The sequence below is a fragment of the Poecilia formosa genome, unplaced genomic scaffold (genome assembly GCF_000485575.1).
Source record: "Poecilia formosa unplaced genomic scaffold, Poecilia_formosa-5.1.2 Scaffold537, whole genome shotgun sequence".
Classification (NCBI taxonomy): Eukaryota; Metazoa; Chordata; class Actinopteri; order Cyprinodontiformes; family Poeciliidae; genus Poecilia; species Poecilia formosa.
In genome coordinates this window covers 1-12,703 of record NW_006800476.1, presented here as the reverse complement: position 1 = coordinate 12,703, position 12,703 = coordinate 1, and the positions used below count along the sequence as shown (strand labels likewise).

At 37.0% G+C, this 12,703-nt stretch overlaps 1 protein-coding gene across 3 annotated transcripts; it reads left to right on the top strand.

The window, feature by feature from the left end:
• The first annotated feature begins 7,085 nt into the window (after positions 1 to 7,085).
• Positions 7,086 to 12,409, top strand: LOC103129329 (protein-glutamine gamma-glutamyltransferase 2-like). 3 transcript variants are annotated; one of them, XM_007540379.2, is made up of 9 exons: positions 7,086 to 7,142; positions 9,162 to 9,329; positions 10,344 to 10,595; positions 10,745 to 10,863; positions 11,270 to 11,398; positions 11,473 to 11,650; positions 11,733 to 11,868; positions 12,074 to 12,183; positions 12,261 to 12,409. In XM_007540379.2, exons 1-9 carry the CDS (start codon positions 7,124 to 7,126, stop codon positions 12,392 to 12,394), a joined length of 1,245 nt encoding a protein of 414 aa, XP_007540441.1. In that variant the 5' UTR covers positions 7,086 to 7,123; the 3' UTR covers positions 12,395 to 12,409. The 3 variants fall into 3 exon arrangements, with proteins under 3 accessions (XP_007540441.1, XP_007540442.1, XP_016520491.1); XM_007540380.2 differs by lacking the exons at positions 7,086 to 7,142; positions 9,162 to 9,329 and adding an exon at positions 9,622 to 9,808; XM_016665005.1 differs by lacking the exons at positions 7,086 to 7,142; positions 9,162 to 9,329 and adding an exon at positions 9,916 to 10,160.
• Positions 12,410 to 12,703: the final 294 nt, after the last annotated feature.

The following is a 12,703-nucleotide window of genomic DNA, read 5'->3' as shown; positions in this document are numbered from 1 at the left end:
TTCTTCTCAGTTGCACATCCTGAACAATGTTTCTAGTCCAATAACTGCACAGTATTGTTTTTGTTTATTGTGATTATTATTGTTAATTTGTTTTTTAAAAAATAGATATTTTCTAACACTTTCATAACTTTTTCTGACAACTAAATAGGGCTAAAATTATTAATAAGATCAATCATGTTAAATTGATTACTGAGATCATCCTCAACTAGTTTAGTAATCGATTCATCGTTTTAGAATCTCCTGGTTCATATTCTGTAATTCAAAACTTCCTATTAATCACCTTTTGCTGTATAATTATTAATCAGTTAATGACATGTTGATGTTAAAAGTATTTTTTAAACTAGATTCATCCTTTGCTACAAATAATCAAACATTCACTAAAATAATGCTCTTCTTGCATTGTAGGCCATAAAATGTTTATTCTCCTATTTAAAAATGTAATTATTTTTTTATTTTTATTTTTATGTACTTCTAACATTGTGTAAAATTAGTTTAATTGGCTAAATGAATTAATTGATTAATAGTCAGAATAAGCAATAGATTAATTGGTAACATTAGTTTTAGATCAGGACTCAAAACATTTTTGTTTATTATTGTTTTGTATGAATAGATGTTAAAGATTTCTTTGAGTTAATTTTTATTTTAAGCTTTTTATTTGCTTTATATTTTCACTTTAGCTTTTCCTTTTATGTGATTCTTACATCTGTGCAAATGCTTTGATGTAGTTCATGTGTTTTATCTCTTTCTTTGTTATTGATGTTAAAATTGCCGTTGAAACATTGAGATATTAAGAGGTTTTGATTTAAATAAAAACAATTAGTTTTTCCTCAGCAGTTTCTACAGAACATTCTGACTTCTTATGAAGTCACAGCAGAGCTGTCAGCGGTTCTGGTTCTGGTTCTGCAGCTTCTGCAGCTTCTTGGCTTCAGTTTGATGGGAGATTTTGCTGTTTTCATGTTAAATCTACTAAAATCAGGTAAGAAAACTGGAGACAATCTGAATGATTCTGCAAAACAATCACAGTGTTTTCACACACAGAAAAGTTTGAGTTTAATGTGGAAAATGGCAGAAATATTCATGAGTTTTATTTTTAACTAATGCAGATGAAACATATTCACCTGCTTTTTGTTTAATGTTTGTGGTTTAAAATAGTCGTCAAAGTAAATAAATGCTATTCGTTTTTGCTGCAGTTAGATTTAAAAGTAAAGGCAGTCATTTTGTCACTTTCAAAAAAAAGTTTTTTTTAGTTGGAATCTGCATCTAAGGAAAGAAAAATCAAAATTAAATGTAATTTAAAGGTTTAATTTTTTTAATCTTTGCAGTGAAATTGCACCCAATATTATTGGCTCTGTTCAGTTTTCTACTTAGTTTCGGGTTTGTGCTTTAATTTGTTTGGCAGTTGAGAATTTTTCAGAAATTAATAAAATTATCTGGGCTGTTCCACCATCCAGATTGAGTAAAATAAATAAAATAATTATAAGATTGCTTTCAAAATATTTGTAGGGTGGAAAAACGCTTGAAACAAATTGAATTTAAATGATGTACAGAATCATCATGAGGCCATTTGTGTCTAATTAACTGCAGCTGAGCTTTGGTTTTTGTTTTTGAGCATTTGTTTTTGCATCTTATAAATAATAAACATGTTTATGATTTAAGGATTAGGTTAACAGTATAACCAGAGGAGCTCTATGTGTGATGCCATTTATCTCCAAATTACGCCCAAAACACCCGTATGGCTTAATTAGTGCAGACAATTAGGCTTTTAATTGGCATCATCCTAATGTTTACATCACTATTAATTCCTTAATAACAGATGTTTAAATCCTCCGTAAAACTGTATTTTGCAGTTTACATTTGAATTATAGATGTTTTCAATTATAAAATGGCTCAACTATTGATAAAAAATATATAATTTAATACAGGATATAGATGGAATTTTATAACAGTCGTTTGATTTTTAGTCACAAATAAGAAATATGAAATGACAACGAAGCCATTTTTTCTTTTTGTCAAAAAGAGATGAATGTTGAAAATAACTCCACCTCCAAAACAAAAAAGAATAAATGTAAACAGTAAAATATATGTTTAAACATATCTCAAATGTTGTGCTCAGTATTGAAAACCTTCTGACCTGCTGCCATATTTGGTCAGTGACATCACAGGGGAAGAACATTATTTTTCAAAATTTTTCATTTTTTACTATTTTAAACGTGAAAAACAACATTTAACCAAATTTAACTTTCTATTCAAGACAAACGAGAGTAGAAAGTGGAGCTTGTGGATCAAGAGCCACTAACCGGAAGTTTACTATAGCGCAGGGCATTCTGGGTAAAAGCAACCAAAACAAATGCGAACTAGCCCTTGGAAATGGCTCATTAAATCCTTTCTTTTTTCAAAAGTGAAATGGTACAACCACTAAATCTGTCGCTATTCCATTTTTGTTAACATTTAATAAAGAAGGAAGTTCCGCTCAGTGTCTTCTTCACAGGTTTTCGTGTCATTTTCTTCTGTGGTTTTTGGTGCAGCGCCCCCCTAGGCGAGGAGGGGAACATGTTTTTCAATTAGTTTGGTTGGTTGGTTTTACACATCAGCTGAAAATTTAACAAATGTAACGGTTTTGGTCTCTAATTAAACTGAGTCTACTATCAGATGTGAAAACACACACTGCAAAAAACAAAAGTGTTATTGGTCCAGTTTCTACAGCAAATTTGAAATAAAACAAAACTAACTTACAATTAACATTTTAGCAAGATATAGCAATTTTTTGTAAGTCAATAATTCCTTAATATTGATGAAAACTGCATATTAATGTTTTCCCGTGTTACTTCACTTATAACATGGGAAAATGTCAGGTTATAAGTGAAATAATCTGCCAGGAGAAATAATCAATTTTATCAATATTGAAGAATTACTGACGGAAAACAATCTCCTATATCTTGCTAAAAAGTTTCTTTTAAGTTAGTTTCAAGTGTACTAAGATATTTGCAATAGAGACTTGACCAACACTACTTTGATTTGTGTTTTTTGCAGTGTGCATACCTGAAAGCTGAGTGGTATAAATACTCGAGAAACTAGAGGGATTCATGAATTACCTCTATGCTGATGATATAATTGTGTATTTTTGATCATTCTTTGTTGATTTATTTCAACATAATCTGCAGGTTTTCTCTTTTAGTTCGTCTATCTCAATGCAACCAAACTCTCAAGGCCCTTTGCCAAAATCCTCCCAGCTGACCCAAGCATTGATGTGCATCCGTTTAATGGTGAGGAAACTCCACATCATGTCAGCTCAAAACCATTTGTTTGAATTTTGCTGTTGGAGGGTATTTGTTTCCTCACATACAGGATGCAAGCCAAACCTCCAATGTCCATTTTGGAAAGAGCTGTGACTCTTTAGAAACCACACATAGGTAGGAAAAACACAAACCCCAACAGGTTTATGTCGAGCAGCTGAAATTCACTGAAACCAAGACGTAATCTTCCCCAACGTGTCGCCCAGGACGTTTCCAGAAAACTCCCTGATAGTCCGTGAAGCGCTGAGAATGGACCTGCCTCGGCACCTCGTCCTCAGGAGAGTCCAGAAAAGGCTTCAAACCATCGGATCAAACTACACAGACTTGAAGGATTTGGTGGCAGACCTGTTTGAACAAGATGGCCTCCCGTCATTGATGGACCAGGAGATCCCCATGGAGACCAACCAGCTGGAGGAGGCCATGATGATGAACAGCCCCGTGGTGAAAGACGCCCTCAGGCGCGGCGTGCCCCCTCACCTCATCAAACCGCTCCTGCGGGCCAAAATATTAAGAAGTGGCGCCCCCTACTCTGACGTCCGTGAACTGCTCGCAGATGTGCACAAAAATTAGATTAAAACAACCAATTTATCAATAAAAGTGCTCACACTTTTACTGTGGTGTTGGTGATGGTGTCCAGGTGAAACAGTTGATTAACTTTTTTGAAAGAATGTACTTTTAGTAGTATTTGGAGGAAATCTGAACCTTCTTTATTGTTGCTTACATGTTGAGACTGTGTCAAACGAACCAAACCCTTTGAGCAACCAATCAAAATGTACTGGGTGAACGTGTTAAAACACCCCAAAACACAGAAACCTGAGAACAGAGCAGTATGAGTACTGGAGAAACCTGAGGAATAACTCTATATGCTGACGATGTAATTCTGTATTTTTAATTTATTTTACTCCTCCAACTGAAAATTTAAGAAATGTTGCAATTTGTTACATGCAATCTGATAATCTTGTCAAATCGTCACCCTGTCACGTCTCCTGAAATTGAACAGCATCAGATTATCTATGGGTTTAATCTGAAAACAATCATGTTGTGTTTTGCTCACATTGTCAGTGAAATCTGGTAATGTGTCGCTTGTCATCGAACCACAAGATCCAATCGATTTTGGAGATTAAAACATTTCAGAGCGGGTTCACTCTGAGTGTGTCTCTAATATCTCCAGTCTGCACTGGAACCAAACTGCAGTGTTTTTACCCACCATGATTATTTATATAACCTGTGAAGGTACGCGACGTAGCAGAGAATATCTCTGCAAGTTGTGTTTCAAAGGTTAACATAAAACACGGCAGCCTACAAGGAAGAGAGTAATCATGTTGAAAACTGATATGCACTTTGACATTTTGAAGATATTGCTTGATAGCAACAGCTGCAAACTGTAACTTCATCGCTAAATGACACACTTAGTTGGACACAGAGTCTACTTTTATTTTATTATTTATTTGCTATAAAAACAATTCTTACACATTTGTTCACAAAACTGTAGTTTTTTTCAGTAGAACTTGTGGTGACAAACATATCAGTACCTTTAGGATGCTTTCATGATGCTTTCTATGTCTTTTCTCACAGCTTTTCTGCACCTCTCTTCTTACGTTATTGTGGTTTGTTCATTTCCACTCACTTCTGAACTACAGAGAATAATGAGACTCATTTAAAAACTATCAATCCTACAATGCACTGCATCAACCCACTCTCAGATTGGGAGGAAGAGACGTGTCTGTACAGTCAGGCACCGTGAATCAAATCACCAGCATTTGTATCTAAATATCCTTATGCATTGTGTAAAGCTGTAAAGACAAAGTCAGAATATTATGTCTAGTCGAATTTATCAACATTCCCACCGCTCACATGGCTTACTTTATATTGTAACATAAAATAAGCGTAACAGTTTGGGGAGAAAGTTAAGAGTTAATTAGCCTTTAGAGATCAGATTGTTATCAACTAATGAAAGATCAGTGAAAGTCAGAATGCTCTAAGTTATCTTCATGTATTGTAAATATATCTGAACAGTAAATACTGCACATAATTCCCAGTTAGTGATCCATGCACCTGATGGCGCCTGCAGAGGAAGAAAACGTCTGATAAAATGTATACAGTCAACGTATAGAACAATCCATCAGCACATTTGTCAGCTGCAGCTTCACCAGATGCTTCACATAGTTTATATTGTTTAGCTGCATTAAGCTGCTGGACCAGAGATGATCTGATGAGAAAGTGATCAGATTCTCTCTAAAGACACAGGACATGTTGACGTGACATGTTACAAGTTTAAAGATGAAAATAAACTAGATTTTTACATATGTGAAGCTTATGGTTAGAGAAAACAATGAAATAAGCATCAGAATGAGCTTTTTTAGGGCCTCTGTCACTTTAAATCCAAATGAGCTGCTGCTAGCGACGCCCCCAACTCCATGTTTACAGCCATTAACATTATAAATACAGAAAACATACAAACAAGGTGAAAATGGCTGCAAACAGATGAGAGCAGTTATACAGAGAACAGAAACGCCAACAGCTAAAACAAAAACATAATTAAGCACCAAACCCACAACCAAACCTCAAATCAAGCAGTAAAATAACAGAGTTATTCAGTTAATTTGTATTTATAATGTTAATTCACAACAATGTTGTCAAAGCATTTTACAGAAAGTCTTTTCAGTTCAGTCACAGATTCCAGTTGATCCGAGTTATCAATAAATCAGTTTATTATGGAATCAGTTCAAAATGTTTGTACCAGATTTCATGCAGTAGTCACTCCTGCGACAGCTTGTGTTGGGTCGTTGACTTTACAGCAACCCCTCATAACGATCATGCATGTAGCGACTGTGGAGGAAGAACTCCCCTCTAACAGGAAGAAACCTGCAGCAGAACCAGAACCAGGTTCAGAACCAGCAGAAATCTGCCACGATCGACTAGAGCTGAGAGAAAACAGAGCAGAGACACAACAGGTCAGCTGACCCAGGAGAACTTTCTACGTTCATGGAAGTGAAAAGCTTCAGAGGGGGAACGGTTAGGTGATGGCAGCATCATGCCAGCCAAGGTCCAAACCCAGGCGCTGATGGACGGCCTCAGTGACCCCTACCACCAGCTTCAGCAGGTTTTCTGGAGGAAACCCTGCAGTGACGCTTCCTGACCCGGTTCTCCATTTTCACTTGAAACTTTCTCAGCAGTTTTCATTAAAAATGCTGCAGGTATTTTTCTGTTAAATTATATTTACAAGTGTGAGTTTTTTAAAAGTGACGATTTCACTCTGAGTTTTTAAAGGATTTGACCCGAAACCCGTCCTGTTGTCACACTATTAAAACATTTATTTACTGAAAATAGGATCCTGTATGTTGCTGAAGACTTACTTCTAAGTTAGTTTTGTTTTATTTTAAGTGTAGGAAGATATTTGCTCTAAATGCCAGACAAAAATATTTGGTAAGATTTTGGTTTTGCAGTGCAGCTTTGCCTTTTATTGTTATGTGAAATGAAACAGACTGAAGAGATCAGATTACCATCAGTCGGTGACAGAACATTGTCTTTTGTCATGAGAATATTTCAGAACCTGTCAGGTAAATTCTGCAGGTCGTCCTCAGTGGTTGATCCGCCTGCTGGTTCCTCCATCTGATTAGAATAGCAGCACATTTATCGAGTTCACTGAACTATGACCTGCTGCTGCTTTACCACATGTTTCAAATAGTTTGACATATTTTTACCTGCAATGAGCTGCTGGACCAGAGACGTTATCTGATGGAGGAAGTGTTCAGAGCGCCTTTAAAGCCCAGGCGGCTGCAGAACGTCTTCACTCTCCGAATTCAGAGCCTCCAGAACCAACGGACAAGATGTGCAGCGTGGCTAACGGTGAGCTAAAGCTACACATAGAAATGTTCATTTATTATTTTTAAAGTAAAACATAACTCTGATTGTGTACTTTTTAGCTTATTTTACTCTGTTGTTGTTTAACTCTTAAATATTTCAAATTATAGTCCATTATTTACATTGAATACAAAATACGGAAGCCGAATAATGTCAAAATGGTCTTAAATAAAAGCAAGTGAAACATTTAAACATAAATAACTAACTCTCTTATATTGACCTGTTTTAAAATATTGTTTTCTTGTTTTCAGTTCTATTCAAACTTTAAAAATATTGTGTACATTTTTGTATTTCCTATAATCAAACTTTTTATTTCACAGCATACATTTTATATACAGGTTGTTTTCCTGTCCCAGTTTAAAACTGATATTTAAAATAAATCCTTCTACTGTACAGACTGTCAGATAAGTAAGTTTCTCCCTGACATAAAAACAGATTTTTATTTTTTTTAATAAATTAAAAGCTTGTATGTCCTTTAATTCAGCATTGAACTTTAATTTAGATTGTTTTTTCTTGTGTTGACGTCTTGTGACTGTGAACTCTGGTTTCTAAAATCTCATGACTTAATTTATGGTTTATGTTTTATCTTTATTTTAGTTGTGTGTGTGTGTGTGTGTGTGTGTGTGTGTGTGTGTGTGTGTGTGTGTGTGTAATGTGGTTTTCCTGCTTTGAAGGTCAGTTCTCTCAGCATCTTGTTTTGTAACTAGAGTTACATTCGATAAATGACAGTATGCATCCAGATGAGTCTTGGTTGTCATTGTACCATTTGAAAATAACCGTTAAGCAGCGTTATCGAATTTTTTATTAAGGAATGAGAATCTGTTTCAATAGGTAGAGAAAGATTAATCTTTCTCTTTAAGTTTCTTTATTCGAAGGCAAAAACGTTTGAAGACCCGTCTCACTGAGCGCAGTCAGGAGAAGAGCCCAGAACGACTCACATCACATCGTTATATAGTGACATCAAGACAACGACCCTCCCAGAGTCTGATCTTATCTCTACTGCCAGATGGACCACAGAGACAATCTGACCCCCAACTCATGAACCGTCCCTCACCTCTTGGAGGGACGATTTTATGGCAGGGAAGAGAGCAGATAAGGATTACAGGAGAAACTCCTAATTCTTCTTTGTCAGTTATTCATAGGTTCAGGGTCAAAGCAGGGTACAAACTACATTCCACCTGTCAGTCCTTTAAGACCATTGCCAGATTAAGCATTTTACCCAAGATGTCTTCAGGTCTCTTCTGCTATCACAGCGGCGGAAACATCTAAATAATATCTGGAAATTTCTCTAATGGAAAAACACATCTTGCAGAAATTACAAAAACACAGCAGATTAATCACTAATTAAATGGTAAAAAGTATCATCAGTTCCATCAAAGATGAAATAAGGCTAAAAATGAAATGTTCTATTACAGCAGGTATTAAACATATTTCACTTTAAGCCAACATTCCGTTTTTAAAGTTTCTTATTGGTCTGATGTAATATTCTAATTCTAAATATTATGTTTTCATTGGCTGTAGGTAGAAAATAATGATAATTAACAGAAATAGAGGTTAGAAAAAACAGTCTGTGTGGAATTAATCTATATAATGATCTTCTCTCAATGAATAGATGGGATTTTTAAAATGATATTCTGATTTATTGAATGGGTCACAGTTTTTCTTATGAATATCACTACATCTCTTCCTTTTTTCAATATGAAAGGATTTATTTTAATCTGATCTGAAACTGAAGGAGCAACTCTGTTTGCTTTCAACAAGAACAACATTCCTAATAAATCTGCTTCTACGGAAGATGATTAAGACCAAAATTAATTCTGACTTTAATCTCAGAATTCATCCAGAATGTATATCTTTCATCCATCAAACACACTTTATCTGAATTAATTATAAAATCACCAGAGTTATTGTCCAGTCGTCCTTTTCTGTTTGAGTCTGTTTAGCTTTGGGCCCACTTTTATATTATATAACCACTAATTTATCCTTTCTGTTGTGTTTCTCCAGCAATCAAGAAAGTGGACCTCCACTGCCATGCCAACAATGTTGCCCATAACACCCATGAAATCTCTACCAGCCAACTAATTGTGAGACGAGGGCAGCCTTTCAGCATCACACTGGAGCTGGACTTCGCTTTCAGCACATCAGAGTCACTTAAACTGACGGTGGAAACAGGTGCCACACTTTTAACCTGGCTTTGAATCAGTTTCTGAATTCTGTTTTTGGAAAAAAGAATTCAGAGAGCTTGCACAGCTTGGAGAGCTACATAGAAATACATTTACCAGCCAAATTACCAGCAATTTCATCATTTCTGTCCTTCCTTATTGGCCCTTTGCACGTGACGTCACGCTATCCGGAACTCCGACCATTCCGCCATGACGGACGTCAAATCAACCAACAAGCTCCTTTAAGCTAATCTAAAAACAGACATCTATAATCTAATATATCGCTTCTATTTAGTTGATTTCACTTTGAAAATGGTCATAGCATGCTGCGCTGTCGTTTGCACAAACAGACAAGGATCCAAACCAAACTTGTCATTTTATTTTATAACTTTTAATGAGGAAAGATGCGATGGATAGAAGCTGTCAAACAGAACGACGACTGGGAGCTCTCTGTGTAACCGCGGATTGGCAGCGAACACGTTTTATAAGGTAAAATTAATATTCATATCCTTTATAAGTAAGTATGATTAGAAATATGTCAAATATCAGATTAAGTAGAAGGTAGGCGTCTAACCGTTGGTAACCATGGAAACACTGCCGCGCCGTCATGTAGCCTAGCATATATGAAAAAAACTGGTTAGCATTTCGTCTTTTGTATGTTTTCAAGGCTGCTCCGGTGTAAAGGGAAAACTGTTTATGACATATTAATATAAATCCCGTGCTGTGAATTCAGATGAAGTCTGTAATTTATTAACACGTCAGGAGGAAGGAGGTACGGGTCGGTTTCTAAGCTAGCTATTTCCAACTTTTGTAAATACCGTCGACTATGAGCCCCAACCAGGTGAGTTACGTTCACAAATTAGCTCAACTCGAACAAACAGAAGCCATGAATAAACTGGCAAAAACAGTTTTGGAAAACAATTTGAATGATTACGTGAGGTAGCTGCAAAGGGTCAATAGAAATCAGGAATCTAATGAAATATAAATTAATGTCACTTATGTACTGAAATAATTATCTCCAAAGGTCGTTTTCCAAAACCAAGCAGAGGGACCAAGTGCACTTTTGGTACCAGAGTACCGATGTGTGATGTGGGCACTAAAGCTCTCTGGAGCTGCAGCATCAACGCCACGTCCTCCCTGCAGACGGGCTGTGTGACCCTCTCTGTGACCCCTCCAGCTGATGCCCCAGTGGGGAAATACTCTCTGTCCATAGAGCTGGGGAGGCCGTCGGCTGTGAAGGAAAGCCTGGTGGTGCTTTTCAACCCCTGGTGTCAGAGTGAGTACTGACCCAAGAGAAACTTTCCAGACAAACCAGCCAAAGACAGAGATGGGCAGAAACTGCCCAACAACATTCCCCAACGGGAAAAACGTTGAAGAAGCCCATGTTGGTTGATTCATTGACAAGATCTTTGTGTTGGTTTGCAGATGACTGGGTGTACCTGCCTGATGAAAAGGAACGTCAGGAATATGTGATGAATGAACAAGGACACATCTACACAGGGACGGCCCACTGCTTTAGTCCAATGTTCTGGGACTTTGGACAGGTGAGGTTTTACAAGAATCCATCCATCCATCCATCATATTTATTGTACATTCAGTAGAAAGCAACAAACACGTTTATTGGCCGTAGCTATACTTGTGAGTGGAGTTCCTCAAAGGTCTATCCTGGAGTCCATCTTGCTTTAGGTACACTTACAAAATCCATGTTTACCAAATTTCTGTTCGCTATTCATTTATAAATCTGTCTAAAGAATCATTGCAATCTTTGTTTAACTGCTTGGAAAACACCAAAGCTTTTTGGTTTGGTTTATGTAGATAAAACAAACCAGCTGACTCGGATGCTTTCACTAATTGCCTTTATAAACATCTAAGATGTGGTTGAACACTCAGAAGCAACGACCATCAAACAACATGTTGGTACTCATACGTCCCGCATTCTGTTTCTTGCAGTTTGAAGAAGAAATGGTGGATATTTGCCTCAAGCTATTGGATGTCAACCCAAAACACAAGAGAGACCCTGAAAATGATGTTTCAGCTCGCTGCAACCCCATCTATGTTTGCCGTGTCATCAGTGCTATGGTGAGGCTAAACTTTCTCAAAAGGTTTGATTTAATTTAAACCTTAATATGGATTAACATTTCTCCATCTGACAGATCAACTGCTATGACGACATGGGTGTTTTACAAGGATGTTGGGATGGCAACTACCACGATGGTGTTTGTCCAACCAGATGGACCAGCAGCGTTAGCATCCTGCAGCGCTGGTTTCAGAGCGACTGCAAGGCGGTGAAGTACGGACAGTGCTGGGTGTTTGCTGGCGTGATGTGCACAGGTGACGTACCTTTATTTCAGTTTCTACTCGTGTTGCCATTGTGTAAAGCCAATTTAAATGCCGTCTGTTGTTCCGATTGCAGTGATGCGGTTCTTCGGCATACCGTGCCGCGTTGTGACAAATTTTGAGTCTGGTCATGACACAAACAACAGCCTCACGATTGACCAATATTTTGACGAGTATGGATTAAAAAAAATGGGAAAAGAAGACAGTATCTGGTAAGACGAATGCTCAACCAAGCTTCCAAATGAACAATAAACTCAAATTTTTAGCAACTATGACACAGTCCTTGGTTCCTTTGTTCCAGAGTTTTGAAGTTTTAGTCTTGAAGAAACCAATCCTATAAATTAGATTTACACCAATAAATCACCATTAGTCCTTGTAGGATTGTTAGGAGCTTTGCCATTTCTTAATGCCGAGCAGGAACTTCCATGTGTGGGTGGAGGGTTGGATGAAGCGCCCCGACCTCGACCAAGATGGCCGCTACGACGGCTGGCAGGTCTTGGATCCAACTCCTCAGGAAAGGAGTGAAGGTAAACTGTCCTTGTTCTTCCCCTCTAGTGAAGTTTGCTTTTCTGAAGGTTGCTAAAGTTGGATCTGTTTGCCTCAGGCATGTTCTGCTGCGGTCCAGCTCCGGTGAGCGCCATCCATGACGGCCACACCAACCTGAAATATGACGTACCATTTGTCTTCAGCGAGGTCAATGCTGACGTCGTCAAGTGGAAGGTCAGATCGACTTCCTAATGTTTTAATATAGAGCCCAAAATCAATCAAGGGCAGAACTTATGGAGCTAAATTGAGGCCATAAAGTTTGTTCAAATGAAAATAAAAATTCCACTGATATTTGTGAGGCGTATGTTTGTGTGTGTTTTTTTTTCAGAAGGCTTTTTTTGTTTCAGAACTTTTTTTTTTTTAAACAAACTTTATGGCTCTAACTTAGCTCCATACATTTCTCACTTTCTCAGAGTTTTAAGTTTCAAATCTCTTTATTTCCATTTCAAATCTTAAGTTCTTTTGTTTAAAAATGTTTTTTTTTCAGTTTCAAATCTCTTT